General features: G+C 48.0%; 1 protein-coding gene across 5 annotated transcripts in view; it reads left to right on the forward strand.

Annotated features, from left to right (window-relative positions):
• Positions 1–22,589, forward strand: part of SNED1 (sushi, nidogen and EGF like domains 1) — a 102,335-nt gene extending 79,746 nt beyond the window's left edge. For 4 of the 5 annotated variants that reach the window (XM_024243748.3, XM_063713200.1, XM_063713202.1 and 1 more), the window contains 5 exons: positions 7,688–7,804; positions 9,123–9,210; positions 14,329–14,412; positions 15,324–15,361; positions 18,816–18,950. In XM_024243748.3, the coding sequence (XP_024099516.2) occupies positions 7,688–7,804; positions 9,123–9,210; positions 14,329–14,412; positions 15,324–15,360 (326 nt within the window). In that variant the 3' untranslated portion in view covers position 15,361; positions 18,816–18,950. Of the gene's footprint in view, positions 1–7,687; positions 7,805–9,122; positions 9,211–14,328; positions 14,413–15,323; positions 15,362–18,815 lie in introns of all 5 variants that reach the window. The other variant, XM_054550132.2, reaches the window with a different exon arrangement.

The raw sequence follows: 22,589 nt of genomic DNA on the forward strand, positions 1-22,589 counted from the left end.
AGTAAGTCTATATCCATGGACATGGGATATCTCTCCATATATGACATTATGACTTATTTAATATCTTTCGGTAAAGTTTTATATGGAATTCAGACTTATTCCTAGGTATTTTATAGTTTGATACTATTATATAGTTTGATACTAGTATATACTTTAAAAAATTACTTTTTCTGATTATTTATTACTGGAGTATAGATATTTATTTGACCTTTGCATACTGACCTTATAGCCAACCATCTTGCCAAACTCTCCTATTCTTGTCATACATTCTTTGGTGTTTTCTATATATATATAAAATCATATCCTTTTAAAGATTAATTGTTTGCCTTTTAAAACTCAGACCTGCTCACACCTGTAATCCCAGCACTTTGGGAGGCCTAGGCAGGCGAATCACTTGAGGCCAGGAAAGAGTTCGACACTAGCCTGGCCAACATGGCAAAACCTGTTTCTACTAAAAATACAAAAAGTAGCTGGGCATGGTGGAGCTTGCCTGTAATCCCAGCTACTCGGGAGCTTGAGGCATAAGAATTGCTTGAACCTGGGAGGCAGAGGTTTCAGTGAGCTGTGATCACACCACTGCACTCCAGCCTGGATGGCAGAACAAGACCCTGTCTTAAACATATAAAAATAAATTAAAACCCAGACCTACAGCTCACCTGATTTTTGTATAAAGTAGTAGCTATTTCTTTTTCTTATGCATACTTGTTACCTCCCCACAGCGCTGCAGTGCCAGCTGTGCTGTCAATCTGGTGTTCACACATGCATGGGTCCATTTCTGGGTTCACTCCTCTGTTCCATTGTTTTACCTTCTTTGAGCCAATAGCAACTACTTTAATGATGGCAGCTTTCGTGCTACTTGCTATGCTATGGGGCCCGGAGTCCTCCCAACTTGACCGTCAAGAGCGTCTCACCTGTTTTTAGTCCTTTGCTTGCTTATGAAAGTTTAGGATCAGCTTGTCAAGTTCCACAAAGTACTTGCTGGGACTTTAAATGGCCAAACCTCTGAGGCCCTGTGTGCCTGTAAAAATTCTTATTAGCCCTCACATCTGAAGGACAGTTTGGATGGATATAAACTTCTAGGTGCGAAGTCCCCTTCTTGTTCACTTCTTCAAATATTAGTCCATTGTCATCTGTGTCCAGTATCGCTGCCACTGTTGTTAACTGTTATTTCCTGGTAGGATAATCTCATTCTCCCTGGAAGCTGTTAGACTTTATTTTTCTCAAGAAAAGGAGGATCCCCAGAGAGTCCCATGTACCCCCCAAAGCACAGTTAACACTCCTGACTGGTGTTTCCTCACCAAACAACTATCCAAGTCAGGGCTGCACCTCAAGCCCGAGGGAGAATCTCATGGAGAGGAGGCAGGTTCTCGAGATTATAGCTGGTCGTCCTAGAGGTTTGGAGGGGCAGAAGCAAAGGAGTGGGTGCTGAAACTAGTCAGTTTATTCCTGTTTTCCCCAGCGTCTCGCCCCAGCAGGGCTCTTGGACTAGCTTGGTTTGATCCCCCTAGATAGCTGCACCAGTGGTTTGGGTGGCCACCACCGAGAAAGACAGGCAGTTGCTACAAAGCAATGGTAATGGAGTCAGTGTGGTAATGGATTAAGGATAGGCATTTGATCAGTGGAAAAGAACTGAGAGTCCAGAGCCAGGTGCAGTGGCTCACGCCTGTAATCCCAGCACTTTGGGAGGCTGAGGTGGGCGGATCACCAGGTCAGGAGATCGAGACCACGGTGAAACCCCGTCTCTACTAAAAATACAAAAAATTAGCTGGGCGCACTGGCGGGTGCCTGTAGTCCCAGCTACTCGGGAGGCTGAGGCAGGAGAATGGCATGAACCAGGGAGGCGGAGCTTGCAGTGAGCCGAGATCGAGCCACTGCACTCCAGCCTGGGCGACACAGTGAGACTCCATCTAAAAATAATAATAATAATAATAATTGAGAGTCCAGAAATAAACCACACATCAATGGCTAACTGACGTCGACAAGGGGGCCAAGACCATTCAATGTGGAAAGAATAGTCTTCTCAGCAAATGGTGCTGGGACAGCCGGATATCCACGTGCAAAAAGAATGAGGCTGGACCCCTCATACCATATACCTCATAACACAAATTAACACAAATTGACCAACAACCTAAATGTTAGGAGCTAAAACCAAAACTCTTAGAAGAAAACATAGGAGTAAATCTTCATGACCTTGGATCATGAGGGTCCTTAGGCTCAACAATAAAAATATGAGCAACAACAAAAATCTATATCTAAACTGCTCTTCATCAAAACTTACAACTTCTGTGCCTCAAAGGATGCCATCCAGGAAGTGACATGACAACCTGTGGAGTGGAGGAAACATGCAAATCACACCTGATCAGAGACCCATATCTAAAATAAAGAGCTCTGACAACTGAACAATAAAAAGACAACCCAATTCAGACATGGGCAAAGGACCTAAACAGACATTTCTGCAAGGAAGATATGCAAATGTCCAGTAATCACACTGAAAAGATCCTTGACATCATTAGTCAGCAGGGAAATGCACATCAAAACCACTAGGATGGCGGGAATTAAAAAGTCAGATAATAATAAGCATTGGTGAGGACGTGGAGAGATCAGAACCCTCTACACTGCTGGTGGGACTGTGAAGTGGTGCAGCTGCTCTGGAAAACAGTCTGGCAATTCCTTAAAGGATTAAACCGATAGTTACCACATGACCCAGTAATTCCATTCCTAGGTATATACCCAAGAGAAATGAAAACCTATGTCCACTGGAGGTCCTGTACACAAATATTCATAGCAGCACAGGACAAAAGCCAGAAAGTGGAAACCACCAAAGTGTCAATCAACTAACGAAAGGATAAGTGACTGGGCGTGGTGGCTCATGCCTGTAATCCCAGCACTTTGGGAGGCCAAGGCGGGCAGATCACCAGGTCAGGAGTTCAAGACCAGTCTGGCCAACACAGTGAAACCCCGTCTCTACTAAAAATACAAAAATTAGCTGGGTGTGGTGGCGGGCGCCTGTAGTCCCAGCTACTCGGGAGGCTGAGGCAGGAGAATCGCTTGAACCCGGGAGGTGGAGGTTGCAGTGAGCCGAGATCGCGCCACTGCACTGCAGCCTGGGAGACAGAACTAGACTCCATCTCAAAAAAAAAAAAAAAAAAGAAAAGAAAGGATAAGCAAAACATGGTATATCCACTCAGTGGAACATGATTCAACCGTAAAACAAGGAAACATGCTGCATGCTACAACATGGATGAATCTTGAAAACATTATGCTAAGTGGAAGAAGCTAGACACAAAAGACTCTATGTACTATGATTCCATTCATATGAAAGTCCAGCAGACGGAGCTCTCTAGTGACAGAAAGTACATTAGCAGTTGCTTCGGACTGGAGGGTGGAGGGGATGGGGAAGGCAGTAACAGCCAAAGGGTACAAGGTTTCTTTCTGAGGTCAAGAAAATGTTCTAAAATTGTGCTGATGGATGCCTGTATCTGTGAATATGCTTAAAACCAAAAAATTGTACACTGGGTGAATTTTATGTTATATGAATTATCTCAATAAGGCTGGCTTTAAAAAAGTTATGTGCAGGCCAGGCGCGGTGGCTCACACCTGTAATCCCAGCACTTTGGGAGGCCGAGGCAGGTGGATCACTTGAGGTCAGGAGTTCGAGACCAACCTGGCCAACATAGGGAAACCCTGTCTCTACTAAATGTACAAAAATTAGCCAGGCATGGTGGCACACGCCTGTAATCCCAGCTACTTAGGAGGCTGAGGCAGGAGAATTGCTTGAACCCAGGAGGCGGAGGCTGCAGTGAGCTGAGATCATACCATTGCACTCCAGCCTGGGCGACAGGGTAAGACTCTATCTCAAAAAAAAAAAAAAAGAGGCCAGGCGCGATGGCTCACGCCTGTAATCCCAGCACTTTGGGAGGCCGAGGGGGGTGGATCACGAGGTCAGGAGGTGGAGACCATCCTGGCTAACATGGTGAAACCCTATCTCTACTAAAAATAGAAAAAATTAGCCGGGCGTGGTGGCGGGCACCTGTAGTCCCAGCTACTCAGGAGACTGAGGCAAGAGAATGGCGTGAACCCAGGAGGCGGAGCTTGCAGTGAGCCAAGATCACACCACTGCACTCCAGCCTGGGCAACAGAGCGAGACTCCATCTCAAAAAAAAAAGTAATGTGCAGAACAGTGTTTTCAGTATGTTATCCTTTGTGTAGGAAAATGGAGAAGGGAAATACAAATTTTGTCCTCATTTTTATAAAGAAATGAAACTAATAAGATGGTTCACTAAATGAGGAGGGAAAGAACCACATAATGGGACTGGAGATCGGCTAGGCTTCTCTGAATGAACCTGGTTTTACAGTTTTGACTTTAGAACCAAAAAAAAGTTTTTAAAAACAATAAAAAGAAAAGGCAACACCTAAAAATTGAAAACATACTGAAATAAGTAAACCTAGTTATCATGTGGATGGCATAACCACACAGGAAAAAAATATCATTGCAAGCGATTTTAATAAGAGTAGCCTATTCATCCCTAGTGGAATATGGTCTAAGGATAAAAAGCATTGCCAAGAAATTTTAGGCTATACTCAGTGATCTTAATGTTAGTAGTAATACTTGTATTGTTATTTTGAAATGATGACATGTGTATTGTAGGATAAAGAAAATAATTGTTAACGCCACCAAGATTTTCAGTGTAAAGAATTAAAAATATAAAATGAAAGAAGTTAAAAATCTTGTTTGTTTCGGCTGGGCACAGTGGCTCACACCTGTAATCCCAGCACTTTGGGAGGCCGAAACAGGCAGATGACTTGAGGTCAGGAGTTTGAATCCAGCCTGGACGACGTGGTGAAACCCCGTCTCTACTAAAATACAAAAATTAGCCAGGCATGGTGGTGCGCGCCTGTAGTACCAGCTACTCGGGAGGCTGAGGTGGGAGAATCACTTGAATCCAGGAGGCAAAGGTTACAGTGAGCCGAGATCATGCCATTGCACTCCAGCCTGGGCAACAGAGCAAGACTCCATCTCAAAATAAATAAATAAAATCTTGTTTGTCTTTTGATTCTGTTAATTTGAAATGGAAATATTAGTATGAACTCATAATGTGTTTATTTTTTAAAGAAATCTAATTTTCTAGTTCTGTTCATTGAAAGGCCTGAAGCTGTGACATCCCATAATAGGGAGCAGTATGAGTGCCAGGCTGTGGGCTCTAGATCTCGTTCTCACCAAGAAACCAGTGATCTTTGGAGAAATGGGTGATTCCAAGACTGAAGCAGGATGTGGACAAAATAAGCCCAGGACACGCTGTGTAAAAAGCAAGCAAGCTTTCAAAACAACAGACCGTGTCCTGAGGGCGGGGAGCCAACCTGAAGGGCTCCCGCTGTCCAAAGACAGAATAAATTGAGCATCAGGAGAACAACTGACAGCAATGGACAGAAGCCCATGAAATATACCAATATCTCTGTGTTCATCATGATGCTCAAAAAGAAAAAGCAACCTAGTGGGCAACTTTGGAGCTTGCTGAGAACCGACTCGGTCTGCAGGCACACAAGTAAAGGAGTAGGATGGAGCCTTCATGCTGCCGTGCCTACGTGGACCAGTCCAGGGTGACCACGGGGTAGGTGAGGGAAAGCCTGTCTTCACAGACCACTCTCCAGCTGGTGAGGGCAGGAGCAACAGGGTCAGACACAGGCCTGTGAGAGGACAGCCCTTGGATCAGGGATCTCGATGTCTTGCTCCAGCCATCAGGTGCAAGGCCTGTGGGAACTTTATTCTGGGTTGGTCAAGCTGCCAACACTGGACCAGTGACCAGTCCTCGTGTCACTCTAGCGGGACTTGGACGCATCACCGGCGGCCTGGGCTGGCTGGGGGTGCACATGCATCCCTGAGAAGCAGCCCTGCAAAGACCATCTGAACCTAAATCCTATCAAGCACCTCTCTCTAATTAGAGTTTACAGGAAACACAGGGGTGGGAACAAGTGAGCAGTAAGTCACATCCAGGCGGGGAACTCTACAGGACAGATGACCTTGTTTTTTCCATGAATAAAGCAGGAGGTTGAAGGACACTTCAGGGGCATCACACAAAGGCAAAGTGCAGGCCCCGAGAGCCCCCATCAGGTTAGACCTGAAATTATGACATTCTTAAGACAACCAGGAGAATTCGAACATGACCTGGGATTTCTTTTGATATTGAGGAATGACTGCTAATTTCTAATAATAATAATGTGTGGTTACATAAAGTATTAGATACTGCTGACATGTTCACAGGAGAAATATCTGTGAGCCGCTTTGAAATTCTTCAAGAGAAAGAGGGCGACAGATAAAAATAGATGAGCAGGACTGGCCAGTTTTGATCAGTGTCGGAGCTGAGTGCATGGTGCTCTTCGTGCTTACATGTTGTGGGTTTGAACATTTTCATAATAAAGGGTTTTTTTAAAAGCCCAAAACTCATTTTAAGCATATCAAGAAAGGCAAAAAGACGGCCAGGCGCGGTGGCTCACGCCTGTAATCCCAGCACTTTGGGAGGCCAGGGCGGGTGGATCACCTGAGGTCAGGGGTTTGAGACCAGCCCGGCCAACATGCTGAAACCCCATCTCTATTAAAAATACAAAAATTAGCTGGGCGTGGTGGCGCACACCTGTAATCCCAGCCACTCGGGAGTCTGAGACGGGAGAATTGCTTGAACCCGGGAGGCAGAGGTTGCGATGAGCCGAGATCGTACCATTGCACTCCAGTGTGGGCGACAGAGCGAGACTCCATATCGAAAAAAAAAAAAAGCAAAAAGACAAGGAGAGTCCCACAGGACAGGGGCAGAGAAAGGAGAAAACCCAAAGTGAACCCAGCAAGGAAGGAGGAGCAGCCAGGGGGAGAAACCCAGGGCTCGGGACCGGCGGGAGCAGCAAGGCCTGGGCTACCCGCCTGCGTGGGATGGGCACACGGGGAGGCTCTGTGAAGAGTAGATGAGGAAGAGCGTCGGACAGGGTGGGGGTGCTGGATTGGATGGTCGGGGGAGGCCGGCCCTCACTATTAGACATGGTGGGGTGGGCACAATTCTTACTTACTCTTTTGTGTTTTTCAATGTTAAGTTAAAAATTAAAACAGGAATCTTGACAAAGCTAAAAAATAATAATCATAAGGAGAAAAATAAGGACAGAGTGAACACTAAGGGAGAAAGGCCAGGCTGACCCCTTCCTGCATCACTGCTGACTGCCCAGCTCTTGTGGCCAGTGTGGCGAGGCCGCTACTGGGGACGGACGGCAGCTCTGCACGGAGGGTCCCATTAGAGCACCAGGAGGGGCCTCAGGATCCAAGCAGCAGAAACCGTGTTCAGGGGCAAAGCCAGCAAGGGTCAGGGGGCAGGGAGGGGCCACAGGCCAGTGGGGGCTCAGCACTGAAGGCCCCGCTCCTCCCTCCCTCTCCCTCCTCTTTCTCCTCCTCCTTGTTCATCTTCCTTCCTTCCAGTAATGAGGTCAGGGCCGAGCACGCTGCGGCCTGTCTCCTCACCTCTGCTCGCTCTCAACACCTGAACTGGGACCATGCTCTAGGGCCCAGAGGCATTTGGGAGGCCACCGCAGCAGGCCACAGAGGAGTGCACGGCCACCCTGCATCAGGTCAGGTCATCGAAGAATGACATGTCCATGAGGCAGGCCTGTCCTGGGGTCCCAGTGACTAACCTCTCGTGACCTCTGTTTCCAGACGTCCCTGGCAACTGTTCAGAAAACCCCTGTCAGAACGGAGGCACCTGTGTGCCGGGCGCAGACGCCCACAGCTGTGACTGCAGGCCAGGGTTCAAAGGCAGACGCTGCGAGCTCGGTAAGTCGGGGCTTGGCCTCAGGGCGCCCCTTACAACACAGCCTGTGCCTCGGCCTAGGACTGCTGGGCCACAGCTGGGTTTGCCACGGGAGCCTCCAAACCATGAGGTGCCAGACAGGGAGTCTGGTGCATGGGGCTGACCCCTGAGCCCCCAGGGGCTGCGCTGCCGCCCCAAGCACCAAGATGGGAGGTCCTGCCTGTCACAGTCACAGCATGCCAGGCACAGCTGCAGAGGGCTCCGTGACCCAGCCAGAGCGGTGTCGGGAGAAGGGACTGCTCACCTCCACAATACCGACCCGCCCCGGCCTTAGAGGAAGCCAGCTGCAGACCCCCGCGCCCTCTCCCCGTGCCTTAGAGGAAGCCAGCCTGCAGACCCCTGCGCCCTCTCCCCATGCCTTAGAGGGAGCCAGCCTGCAGACCCCCGCGCCCTCTCCCCATGCCTTAGAGGGAGCCAGCCTGCAGACCCCCGCGCCCTCTCCCCGTGCCTTAGAGGGAGCCAGCCTGCAGACCCCCAGGCCCTCTCCCCGTGCCTTAGAGGAAGCCAGCCTGCAGACCCCCGCGCCCTCTCCCCACGCCTTGGAGGAAGCCAGCCTGCAGACCCCCGGGCCCTCTCCCAGCCTTAGAGGAAGCCAGCCTGCAGACCTCCGGGCCCTCTCCCCGTGCCTTAGAGGAAGCCAGCCTGCAGACCCCTGGGCCCTCTCCCCGTGCCTTAGAGGAAGCCAGCCTGCAGACCCCTGAGCCCTCTCCCCACGTCTTGGAGGAAGCCAGCCTGCAGACCCCCAGGCCCTCTCCCCGTGCCTTAGAGGAAGCCAGCCTGCAGACCCCTGAGCCCTCTCCCCACGTCTTGGAGGAAGCCAGCCTGCAGACCCCCAGGCCTTCTCCCCGTGCCTTAGAGGAAGCCAGCCTGCAGACCCCCGGGCCCTCTCCCCGTGCCTTAGAGGAAGCCAGCCTGCAGACCCCCGGGCCCTCTCCCAGCCTTAGAGGAAGCCAGCCTGCAGACCCCTGAGCCCTCTCCCCGTGCCTTGGAGGAAGCCAGCCTGCAGACCCCCGGGCGCTCTCCCCGTGCCTTAGAGGAAGCCAGCCTGCAGACCCCCAGGCCCTCTCCCCGTGCCTTAGAGGAAGCCAGCCTGCAGACCCCCAGGCCCTCTCCCCGTGCCTTAGAGGAAGCCAGCCTGCAGACCCCCGGGCCCTCTCCCCGTGCCTTGGAGGAAGCCAGCCTGCAGACCCCCGGGCCCTCTCCCTTGGGCAAGGCCTCTCGGGAGGGGCAGGAGGAGCACGTCAGGAGCACCTGGTGAGCCACTGCCCTTCTTTGTCGCAGCCTGTATAAAGGTGTCCCACCCCTGCACAAGGCTGTTCTCCGAGACAAAGTCCTTTCCAGTCTGGGAGGGAGGCGTCTGTCACCACGTGTAAGTTGGTTTCTGTCCTCCGCCTTACCGCATTTGTAGTGTGTTCTTGCCTCCTCAAAGTGCTGTCTCAAAGCTACCCAGCTAACCCTGAGGAGGGATGATGGCTGCAGTCACAGAAGGGACTTGCTTTGACCACCGATTCCCTCCATGTCACAAATTAGGCAGCTGAGGCAGAAAAACCGAATAACTGCCCCAAGTCCATGCAGCTCAGGAGCAGGGGCTGAGAAGAACGCAGGCCCCTGGCCCCCAGGCCCCCAGGCCCTCCTTCCCACACATCAGCCACCCAGACCCCTGGCCCCCAGGCCCCCAGGCTCCCAGGCCTTCCTTCCCACACATCAGCCACCCAGGCCCCTGGTCCCCGAGCCCCCAGGCCTTCCTTCCCACACATCAGCCCAGTCCCCACTGGATGGCAGAGCCAACTGATGTGACCTTCCTCTCTTCTCTTCCTCAGAGCCCCCTGTAAAAACAAACAGCTCATGAGAACACCGGCCCCAGTTCTGCCATTAACTCATGATGTGGCCTCAGGCCCCCCATCTCCAAAATGGGCTGTGGAGGGAGAGCTGCCCAGCCCATCTCTTAGGTCCTTTCTTGCTAACACTTTATGACTCTGTCGGTCACACAGTCAATTTAGTCAACAGATGGTGACTTACTGAGCACCTGCTGTGTGCTGGGCACTGTTCTAGATACTCAGCACACACACAGAACAGAGCAGACCAAAGCCCTGCCTTCAGGACCTGTTCATTGCAGATGAGGGGACAGACAGTAGACAGCAGTGAGTGTGTGGTGTGTGGTGTGGCAGGTGGTGAGTGCAAAGGGAAAAAGGACGAAATGACAGGATGAGACTAGGAGAGCCTGCTGGGGATGGGCAGGGGCTGGTGCAGCAAGAGGGTGCTCACCCTCTTGGAGACAAGAGGACAAGCCTCCTGGAGAGGGTGATGCTGAACAGACATGGAGGAGGGATGGACATCTGAGGGAAGGATGTTCCAGACAGCCAGAGGACCAGTTACCAGGGCCCAAGTCAGGAGTGTCCCTGGCATGTCAGGGGAGAAGTGGAGAGTGGTGAGAGGTGAGGGACAGGGAACCCTCGGGGCCATGGAGACCCACAGAAGGACTCTGGTGTTTGTCCGGCATGAAATGGGGAGCTACTGAAGGGTTCTGAGCAGAAGAGTGACATGTTCGATTACACTACTTGGGATGCTCTATGGAGAATGGGATGTAGACGGGCAAGGGTAGAAACCTCATTGGAGCTTGGACATGAAGCCAGGCATAATATGTAACAGGAACACATATGAGATACTAATCTGTGTTGGGATTTGGGAAGCCGTGTTGACAGCCCACTGAATTTGGATTCTGTGTAGTGAGAGTCCAAATCCACAGTATCTACCATTTTCCCACTGTGCTTAGTTACACCAGTGCCTGCTGGTGACCACCAGGTATCCAACAAGAAGACCGTTCACTTCCTGAAAGCATTCTATCCTTTCACTTTTAACCTATCTGCGTATTTCAAGTGACTTCCTTGTATTTAACATAGAGGTGGGTCTTGCTTTATATCTAGTCTGAGAGTCTGGTTTTTATTGGAGTATTTAGACCATTTACATTACCTTCCACATAATGACTGATGTGGTTGGATTTAAACTGCCATATTACTATTTGTTTTCTATTTTTCCCACCTGCTTTTTGTTCCTTTTTTCTTTTTTCCTGCCTAATTTTGGATTACTTTTTAGGATTCCATTTTGCCTCCACTATGGGCTTACTGGTTATACTTCTTAGGTTTATTGTTTAGAGGTTGCTCTGGGATTTGCCATACACATCTTCACCTCAACACAATGTACCTTTAATTACTATTGTACGAGTTCAATATGATGGCAGCGTCTAGGATTTTTTTTTTTTTTTTTTTTTTTGAGACGAAGTCTCTCTCTTGTTCCCCAGGCTGGAGTGCAGTGGCGCGATATCGGCTCATGGCAACCTCTGCCTCCTGGGTTCAAGCAATTCTCCTGCCTCAGCCCCCCGAGTAGCTGGGATTACAGGCGCCTGCCACCACACCCTGCTAATTTTTGTATTTTTAGTAGAGACAAAGTTTACGTAGAGACAGGGTTTCACCATGTTGGCCAGGCTGGTCTCGAACTCCTGACCTCAGGTGATCCACCCACCTCGCCCTCCCAATGTGCTGGGATTACAGGCGTGAGTGACTGTGCCTGGCCGGCAGTGTCTAGGATTTACCATATACATCTTCAACTTCACGCCGCATACCTTTAATCACTACTAGACAACTTCAGTGTCCATGGCAGCAGCTGACATCAAGCTTCCACTTCCCTCCCGTCCTTTGAATTATTATGAGACTTTTTCCTTCCACATGTGGTGTGAACTGCACAATACGTTATTTTTGCACTCAAAAATTATCTTTAGATATTGAAAGTAAAGTATTTTGTATTTACTTGCACATCTGCCTGCCAACTCCAGCACTCTTCATTCCTTTTTGTAGATCTAGGATTCTATCTGGTATCATTTCTCTTTGCCGTAAGAACTTAACTCTAACATCTCTTATGGCACAGGGTCTGCAGGAGATGAATTCTCTCTGCTTTTGTTTGTCTGAACATATTTTTATTTCACCTTCATTTTTGAAGAATATATTTGCTGAATACAGACTTCTTGACTGACAGTTATATTTTTTTCTTTCATGACTTTAAAGTTGTCATGGCTTTGTCTTCTGGCTTGCATAGTTTCAGACAAGAAGACTGCAGTCATTCTTACCTATGTTACACTGTATGGAATGTGTCTTCCTGCCCCTTTTGCGTTTTCCCTTTATTACTGTTTTTGGACAATTTAATGATGATGTGCTTCGGTATGGCTACGTTTTGATTCTCGAGTTTAAGCTTCCTGTATTTCTGGGGTTTTAATTTTGTCAAACTTGTAAAATTTTTGCCATTATTTCTTCATATATTTTTCCTGTCCCTCCATTTCTTCTACTTCTGGGACTCCAGTTATGCGTGTATTAGACTGATACTGTCCCACAGGTCACTGCAGCTCTTCTCAACTTTTTCAGTCTTTTCATTTTGGACAGATTCTATTGCTATGCACTCAAGATCATTGATCTTTTCTTCTGCAGCATCTAATCTACCATTAATCCTGTTCAACAAAAGTTTTATTAATACTGTGTTTTATCATCTCCAGAAGTTTGATTTAGTTGTTTCTTAGATGCTCCAATTTCTGTCTTCATTATCTTTATATTTTCCTTTAGATCACTGAACATGTGGAACAGATTTATAATAGATATTTTAAGGTCCTTGTCTGCTATTTCTGTCATCACTGTCATGTCTGGGTCTTATTCTATTTGATTATTTTTCTCTAGGTTATGGGTCACTTTTTTGATTATTCAAATGATTCTTGAATGTCTTATAGTTTTTTATTGTATGCTGGGCATTGTAAGTTTTATGTTACTGACTGCTGGATTTGTTTTCTTTTCAAGAATGTTGTTTTTTCTCTGCAAGGCATTATCTGAGTATAGTTTGATCCTTCTGAGGCTTGTTTTAGGTGGCTTTGGAGTAGCCTTTATTCTGGGGTTAATTTTGCCCTAGTTCTATGGCATGGCCTTTCTGCGGTTTCTTTTTTTTTTTTTTTGAGACAGTGTCTTGCTCTGTCGCCCAGGCTGGAGTGCAGTGGAGCGATCTCAGCTTGCTACAACCTCCGCCCTCCTGGGTTCAAGTGATTCTCCTGCCTCAGACTCCCAAGTAGCCGGGATTACAGGCACACACCACCATGCCCAGCTAATTTTTGTATTTTAGTAGAGACAGGGTTTCACCATGTTGGCCAGGCTGGCCTCAAACTCCCAACCTCAAGTGATCGGCCCGCCTTGGACTCCCAAAGTGCTGGGATTACAGGAGTGAGCCACCGCGCCTGGCCCTTTCTGGGGTTTCTATGGATGGCCTAATAAACAAGATCTCTCTACTCTGGCTCTGGAAATCGTTCAACTCCTCAGTAGTTCTTCTTTGCCTTGTGGGGATTCACCCTATGCATCCACAGCTTTCTTTCCAACCACAGGCCCAGGGGACCCTACACAGATTCTGGAGTTCCTCCTCTTCAGTACTCTGCCCCACAAATTCCAGCTGCCTCTGCCTCCCCAGCTTCAATCTCTGTTTCCTCAACTCAGTGTGACCACTGCTTGGATTCCCTTTCTCTGTGATGCCATCCAAAAACTTCTCTAGGCTGAATTCCAGGCTGACCACAGGACTCATCTCATCTGTTTCTCCTCTCTCAGGGGTTACAGTCTCGTGTTGTCTGTTTTCTAACATCTGACATACAGTTACTTACTATATTTTGTCCAGTTCTCTGGTTGTTCACATTGGGAGGTTAATTCCAGATTCTGTTACTCTTTCACGTCCAGAAATGGAAGTCTTACCACAGGTTTTAGATCCTAAACGTTCTATGAGACTTAGCATATGAGTTGGAGCTTTGCCTGCTGAACTCCTTGGATTTCTCTTTTAAACAGCTCTGACATTTGAGAACTTTAACAAAAGACAATACGCCTTCCCATCCATTATTATCTACAAACTTGTAAGAGAGATGGTATGAGTAGGTCCCATTTTACCTGCAGCTGAGGCTTAAAACTTCAAGAGACTTGTTCAAAGTAGCCTGGTTAATAAATGGAAGAGGCAGGAGATGAAATCGGGTCTCCTGTTCTACAATGCCTACATCCAAATCCCGAATCCCGAATCCCCAACACTTCTCAAATTTCTCTGTGAAATACCCAGAAAAAACAGAAAAGTGAGGTCATACCTTCCCCAGGCCTCAGGCCAAGTGTCCTGCCTCTAGCATTGACATGTCTTTGAAATTTCACATTTTATTTTTAGTACCATATCCTTTGTCAGTGCTTATCAGAATGCACATTAAAATGGGTTTCTTTTATGCGTATTATTGTACCTCAATAAATTTGTTACAAATCACATGACCTTTATGTTAGACATTTTAATACATCAATAGGAGGTAACATTTCATTCAGAAAATAGCAGCTTTTCCCTCAAACACCTTCAGGTTTACCTGTGGGTTCACATAGCCTAGGTTAAGCAGTCGGCAACATTTTGCTTCATTGTCTGGTTTTACAAAGCTTTCTTGTGACAACAGGTATAAAAGAGTCTACAGAGTTCACCAAGACATCTGCTTCAAAGAGAGCTGTGAAAGCACAAGCCTCAAGAAGACCCCAAACAGGTGCCTCTGGGGAGCAGGCCCATGCCGTGTCCTGCATGTAGCCCACAGGGTGATGGGGCAAGGGCGGCAGTGCTATGGGATGCTGCAGGCCTGTGGGCTGAGCCAGGCGGTCTACTCGCCCAGACAGGCAGCCCCTGGGCAGCCACGTTCTGCTACGAAACTGTATGTCCATATATGTGCATGTAAGCATACCCAGAGGGGCACAGCCGGGCATGCTGGGTGCTAGGGGGAGGTCATGTGGTGGGTGCTGGGGGGGGGTCACTCTGGTTATGCATATTCACACAGAACATGGTGCTATGATTGGGAAGCACAGGGTGTTACTGACAGCCCCGAGTATTTAATGGCCAGTATAGCGCATCGCTGTTTACTTTTTATTCACTCACACCCAGGTTCTTTCCACAAAGGGTTCAAGGTAGTTAAAAGAATTACTACTGTTTGGGGTTTGCTGAAAGAAGTATCTGAGAATATTATATGCTTTAGAAACCACAGAGTCAAAGCCTGTCATCGTCCTCATAGACCAATGAGTAGCCACACGTACTTGTTTGGCATTACCAAATGTCAGGGCAAGGCTGCAGCCTGCAGCTCACCAGCCGTGCTGCTCGGCCTGTGCACGTCACCGCCTCTTCCCTAGGGTAGCTTTTGCTTGCTTTCTCCCACGTCCGTCCTCTCTCTCTCTTACAGCCAGCCAGGTTTCTAGCCTTGTCATTCCTAAACTACTGCCTCAAGCCAGGCGGGTGCACACAAACTAAAATGCTAATCTCCACAGCGGTGTCGGACTAATGGTGTCTCCCACCATGGAATGTATGTGAGCTAAAGACAGGATCTCAGCAGGCAGCCTGGACTGAGGTAGCTGTAGGATTCAAGGTACACAGTCTCTTTTTCATTAAATGACTTTTCTCTAATTATTTCAGGAAACAAAGTAAGAGTCAGACACTGGAGAAATCTTAAGGTACGTCCCTGCTGCTCCCGCCCCACTACCACAGAGCTGCTGGGAAGTAGGGGGCGATTGCCCAGCCCTGGGCTCTCAGAGTGCCACTGCCTACTTACTCTGCACTGCTAAAGGAAGCTCGGTCCTGTGCTGCTGTGTTACAGACTCCCGGGCAGGAAGGTTTCAGAATTCCCCAAGGGGAAACAGACATGAACCTGGTCTAGCCACTGACAAATACATCTTCAGGTGGAAATGAGGCTCTCTGTGGATAGAGGCAAATCCCACTCTCTCTCAAGGGAAATGTGGCCAAGAAACCCCTAGATCAGCTGCAGTGGGAGGAAGAGGCAGGAGGGTGGGCACTTGGAGAGGCTGGAAGACCACCTGGCACCTGGGAGGAGGGGCCACGGGCAGCGGGAGGGCCTGGGCTGCTGAGAAATTCCGGGGGTTCCAGGAGAGGGCTAAGAGAGTGCCTCCCAGATCTTGTGAATGGCATTCTATTGGAACTAAAAGTGGGGCAGGGGCCTTGATCGCTTAATATTTAGAAAGTCTCGAAGACCGTCACTAGAAATTCATCACTGACACTGGACTCACAGGCATTCATAAATCCTGACATGAAAGAAACTTTCTCTCTTTTTTGTTTAAGCTAGCATTTCCCAAACTCTTTAGGCAACCAAACCCCCATCCTGCCCCCGCCTCCCCACACAAACTGCTGAATCTTAAACAATACTGGCATTCTTCACAATTGTTTGCAAGAGACTGGGATATACCATAGAAAGCCATCTACAGCCTGTTATCAGTTTCATACTGACTATAATTTCTTATCAACGTGTCACTGTGCATGAAAGATGAATCTCTGGTTGGCCTAGGACAGCTTTGCTCCTCCTGCCCCTTAAAGGAGGCTTCACAGTTCATCTTCCTGTTGGTGCAGATGAGAGTAAGGCACCCTTGGGTAACAAGCCACTTCAAAACAGGTCTATGTTTTGTTACATGCCTAAAAAAATAAAGGAGAAATGTCATTCGGGAACCTTTAAAAACAGAAGCGAAAGAGCTTTTCAGGTATAGGCTCACACACACCAAAGGAAGAGTGTCCACACCACCTTGGGGGAAAGGCCTGGGCCGGAGCTCCGCACATGGCAGGAACTCGAGCTCTGAGTTGGCCATGACAGAGTGCATGCATCTGCCTCTTCGGATGTGGAAAGTCTCTCTGTAAGAGAGTAGCTGGCAGCATTCACTTCCTGTTGACTCAAGGGAATCACTTCCCGCTCCCACCTCACCCTCCACAGACACGCACACTAAGCACACTCCAGGCTTGTAAGCAATTTCCTACAGCCGAGCGTCACTTAACAATGGAGATGCATTCTGAGAAATGCTTTGTGAGGCGATTTCATCTGGGTGAACATCATAGCGTGTACTTAGAACAAACCTAGATGGCACCACGTACTGCGCACTTAGGCTGTATGGCAGAGCCTGTGCTCCTGGGCTACACACCACAGCGTGTTACTGAATACTGTAGGCAGTTGTAACACAGTGCCAAGTGTGTGTGTATCTAAACGTAGAAAACCTACAGTAAAAATATGGTATAAAAGATAAAAAATGGTACCCCTGTGCAGAGCACTTACCATAATTGGAATGTGCAGGACTGGCAGTTGCACAATAATAAATTAGTTCTGCAATAAGAAATTAACCTTAGCTTACTGTAACTTTTTTACTTTATACATTTTTAATTTTTACTTTTTAACTCTTTGTAATAACAGCTTAGAATACAAACACACTGTACAGATGTTCGAAATTGTTTTCTGTCCTTATTCTAAGTGCTTTTCTCTGTTTTTAAAATTTTTAATTGTTTTTTACTTTTTAACTTTTGTTAAAAACTAAGGCACAAACACACACATTGGCTTAGGCCTACACAGGGGCAGGGTCATCCATGTCACCTTCTTCCACTTCCACATCGTGTCCCAGTAACACACATGGAGCTGCCACCTCCTGTGACAATGATGCCTTCTTCTGGATGCCTCCTGAAGGACCTGCCTGAGGCCATTTTACAGTTAACTTTTTTTTATAAGTAGAAGGAGTACACTCTAAAATAATGATGAAGAGTATAGTAAATACGTAAACCAGTAACATCACAAATTATCATCAAGTATTATGTCCTGTACCTAATTGTACGTGCTAGACTTCTATACTCAGGGCAGTGCAGTAGGTTTGTATACACCAGCATCACCACAAACACATAAAGAATTATTCTAGCACTTTGGGAGGCCGAGGCCGGCGGATCACTTGAGGCCAGGAGTTCGAGACCAGCCTGGCCAACATGATGAAACCCTGTCTCTACTAAAAATACAAAAATTAGTCAGACATGGTGGTGGGCACCTGTAATCTCAGCTACTCAAGAGGCTGAGTCAGGAAAATCACTTGAACTTGGAAGGCAGAGGTTGCAGTGGGCTGAGATTACGCCACTATACTACAGCCTGGGCAACTGAGCAAGACCCTCTGTCTCAAAAAAAGAAAAAAGAATTCTGTACGATGGCTATGACCTCAGCTCCACTGTAATCTCATGGGACCACTGTCATGCGCGCAGTCCTTCATCGTGCAGTGCCTAACTGTGCTAGGATTAAGAATCCACAAACATAATTTGGGTTTGAGATATTTATATGGTGGAAGTCACCTGAAATATTAATATATCTTTTTAAAAGCTTGCCTAGCACATCCACTCCCATAAAAACAAATCAGAAACCCCCAACTAATTATCAAATACTGGCTCATAGAACACCTATTCTTGAAATAATGGAGACAACACAAAAAAAAGCAGGAAACAGAAACACATGCACCCAGACACCCATCCAAGAACAACAGAGAATTCATTTGAACCCAGAGCAACCTGACACAGCTGTGCCCTTGGAGAAAAGACCCAGAGTCACTACCGGAAGGAAGAGGGCAGGGAAGAGGAACAGCCTGTGATTTCACATTTAAAAGTTGCAATGCTGAGCCCACATGTTCCTAAAGATGGGGATGTAGTCGGTGGAGGCTGACCCTCCCCATGTGCAGTGCCATATGGCAGAATTCTGGTGCTCTAAGAACATGGGGTCCTCCCCTTGTGCAGTGTCATATGGCAGAATCCTGGTGCTCTAAGAACATGGGGTCCTCCCCTTGTGCAGTGCCATATGGCAGAATCCTGGTGCTCTAAGAACATGGGGTCCTCCCCTTGTGCAGTGCCATATGGCAGAATCCTGGTGCTCTAAGAACATGGGGTCCTCCCCTTGTGCAATGTCATATGGCAGAATCCTGGTGCTCTAAGAACATGGGGTCCTCCCCATGTGCAGTGCCATATGGTAGAATCCTGGTGCTCTAAGAACGAGGGGTCTTCTGGGTGACAGAGGCCCTGAGGGCCACTAAGAGAAACAGGAAGCAGCCCATTTAAAGAGGAGTGGGAATGCCTGTCATTCTCCTCATGCTTCACTTTGTTTTTTCTTCAAAGGATTTAAGACGTTCTTGTAACACTCCACCAACCTCACGAGTTTCTAACACCCAGGAAGATGAGGTCTAAAAACTGGATGAAAAAGGACACCTTGAGAGAAAAGGTCCTAGCTGGAGTCAGTCCCCTCTGTGACCTCTCTCCTCAGGCCTCTAGAGGACAGATGGCCAGGCCTGTGCACACACCAGCCCGCCCTGAGAGACCCCTCTGGGACCAACCACCTATGAGTCCTACGATGCATTTAAGCAGCCTGTGCCCTCACCCAGGCTGCAGTTCCTGAAGGTGTGGTCTGTGCCTCTGCAGATGAGATGACAGCTCGCCATTCCCCGGGATTAGTGAGGCTGTCAGTCAGCCACGCTTCTGCAGTATGCAGAAACCTGTTCTTAGACTCCAAAGCCAGAGAAAGAATTCTCCCTTCGAGGCCTAACAAATTGAGAAGGAACTGTGATGGACCACTTCTAAAACAGAGACGGGGCAGGGACTGAAGGGCAGAGACCAGGTGATGTCAGAAGGAAAAGCCGGGTTGCAGACACAGCCGCCCCTGCTCTGGTCCTCCAGCGTGTTTATGACGCTCGTACAGGTCGACGAGCCATCCTATGGACTAGTACAATTTGGAAGAGTTAACACTAAGGTGGAGTTCAGACTCTTTTAGACAACAGCGCGACTGGCAGCCTTTCTCTGTAAAGGGTCAGACAGTAAACATTTTCAGCTTTGCAGACCAGAGGTTCCTGTGGCTACAGTAGCGCAGACACAGCCACAGGCATGTCATTGAATGGCTGTGGCTATGTTCCAATAAAAACTTATTTACAGTAACAGGTGGTGGCCAAATTGGCCCATGGGCCTTATTTGGTGAACCCTGTTCTATGAGATCACCTAGGCTTCAGCCTTAAACAGTGGAAGCCATCCCCTGAATGACAAGTCACAAGGGTTATCAAAGAAAGACCCCTAAATTTTCATGGAAAAAGCTATCCAGACCCCTGCTTGGAAAGCTAAGGCACACTGCCACAAAGCAGCAAGGACGCCTTACAAGTCTCAGTGCAACAGAGATGGACACCTGGGCTGGGCTGGACAATGTTTAAGGTTCCTTTTAGTCCATGACTCAAGTAATACTGTTTTAGGCGATCAGGTAGTAAACACGATCTTAGACATCTCCGTCTTCGTAAGCAGAACAGTAACGGCACCTCACCACATCTGCTTCCCACCATGCTTCTGAGCAGCTGTCTTCCCCCTGCTAATGTTACAACCGAAGCAGCCACCCCACCTCCTCTCGTGTTGAGCCTCATGATGGCTGACCCAGCTGGAAAGCCAGCGCCCTGCTGCGTCGCCCTGACTCTGCTCAGAGCCAGCATTCCAGCCACAAAGAAGGCCTCCTTCCTTTCATCTTTTATAAAAATGTTTTTTTGAAGAGTTAGAGTATATTTTAGGCTTTTTATCTTTATTAAAATTTCATGTGCATGTGTCTGTGTATTCTGCAATTTGTCATTTTCAGAAAGAAGGAACAGGCAATTCGAGAAGTTTCACCTGTACTCCCGAACTGTTCCCCAGGCTCCAGACCCACTTGAGAGCAGAAGGTGGAGCTCAATGAAGGGTCTCGAGCTCAGCGAAGGGTCACTGGGTGAACTGAGAGAAAACCACATTCACAAACACGTACTGCGGACGTCCTGCAGCGCTGGGACCTGTCACTGTTTGTCCATGTAAGCTACAGCATTACTAGCAGATGCTAAGATCGAGTGATATCACTGGAAAAGTAGGTGAATCTTTCTACTAGGAAACTTTCTACTCCCTACTAGGACCTCAAGCCCCTCAGCCACACGGCAAATGCTAATATGCTCCAGTGTTAGCTTAGAAGCCTTGTGTCAACAAGCACTGGCTCCTGAGTCCCAAGTGCTGTCACAGGACTCGCCCATTGGGATGTTTTCCACATTAAATATCGAGTCAAAAGACTTCCTGGTGCTCAGGAATTACAGTTCGTTCTCGAAACACTCCAAGGAGGCCACCACAGCTTTTCCCATGGGGCTTCTTTTAAAAACTCGAATGGCTTCCTTGAAAATACTCAAAGTCCACCCAAAGAAATTAGTAATAATAGAATCAGAAAACTGTCAGGAGCATAAAGATTTATTTCTGTATCAAAATGAAAGAAGCAATCATGAGTTGCTGAATTACCCATTTGCTAATGAAACTGGGATGGACTGATCATCTAACCAAGTGCAGACTGAGGATTCTACTTAGTGCTCCGATTGGGCACAAGAACAACAGCCTAGGTTCTAGGGAGAGTGGCAGTGACTGGGATGCCACAATGGAAGAGAAAATGAAAACACTGGCACAGTGAAATGTCTCATTTCCAAACAGTTTTGCTTATGGCCAAGCAAGGCAATAAAGACAAACTCTCCCTTTTCCCCATTGCATGTAGGCTGCCAGGTACAAGTAAGGGAATCTTTGCTGTGCCCACTGTCCTCCAGTGGAGAACCCAACAGGCAAGGGCCCCACTCAGGTATCAGCTCACCTCCTGCACCTCCCCTTAGCAGGAACTCCTTCCGCTGGCAAACGACTGCCACTGCTGTCTGACTCAACTGTGGCGATGTGGAGGGAGTCACCGAGCTGCTTTTCTTTTGCAAAACAAAAGTCTTTTTCTTTGCAGTCACGCTCTAAGAAGAGGCTGCTGGAGAAAACAAAAGCACCTAGACTTCGGTGCTGAATCCCCACAGTAGCATGCAGCTCACACCTACCAGGGGTATTCCAGTGCATAGGGGAAAGGAACCCGGCTGAAAAACCAGCTTATTTTTCTTTTAAAGAAAATACGATCCTAAGTCCATTTACCATCTGAAGTTGTCATGAGTGAACAGTCACATTACTTTAGTGGCCCAGGCCTTAGATGAGTTTCTGAGGCTCAGCACTGACATTTTGGGCCGGATCATCCTCTCTTGTGGGACCATCCTGTGCACTGCAGGATGTTTTACAGCACCCCTGGCCTCTACCCACTAGAATCCTAGAATCTACCAGATCCTAGAATCTAGTCAATCCTAGAATGCTACCGAGGAGACTTGAATTTTGGTCCCATCATCAAAAATGCCTTCTGCATCAATCCTATGCCAGTTTCCCCTAAAGAGGGCTAACTGGAATGTTCTAAGATATACCAATCCTCCAGGACCCTTAGAGCTCATGCCATCAGAGACAGGCCTCTACCTCAGGGATCACCCCTGGCTTACATCAAATTCCTCTTTTTTCCCAACATTTCAAATTGTTCTTCGGACTCACTGAGTTCCCTAACGTGACACACCCCCGACCCCCACACCCACCTTGGGGGGTCATGGAGAGCTCCCTGTGGCCCTGGCTTCGGCCCGCCTGCTCCATGACCCTGTGCTCTTCTCCTCTGGTTCTCGAAGCCGCCTGTAACCAGGGCAGGGAGATCACTGTATGGGACCATTCCCTGGCCTCCACCTGCCCCAGCACTCTCCAGGCCAGCACAGTCTGGCCCTACAGACCACAGGGCCGGAGACACCAGGCCTGGAAGTGACCACTGGCCAACAGCTGACATAAAAGCCAACTTCCCCAAACAGGAAGGGCCTGTTCTTCACAAAGATAAAACTGCCAGTGTTTTGCTGGCCTTAAGAAGCCATGCAAAATTAACCAATACATCACGAATCAACTTCCTTTTACTCTGCTGTACACTGAATACCATTATGAAGCAATATACTTTTGGATTAAAAATAAGTATTTTTGTGGAAAATCTGCTACATGTTTTCATAAAATAAAGTGCTATGATGTACTAAAACCTCA

The sequence above is a fragment of the Pongo abelii genome, chromosome 11 (assembly GCF_028885655.2).
Source record: "Pongo abelii isolate AG06213 chromosome 11, NHGRI_mPonAbe1-v2.0_pri, whole genome shotgun sequence".
In the NCBI taxonomy this organism is placed as follows: domain Eukaryota; kingdom Metazoa; phylum Chordata; class Mammalia; order Primates; family Hominidae; genus Pongo; species Pongo abelii.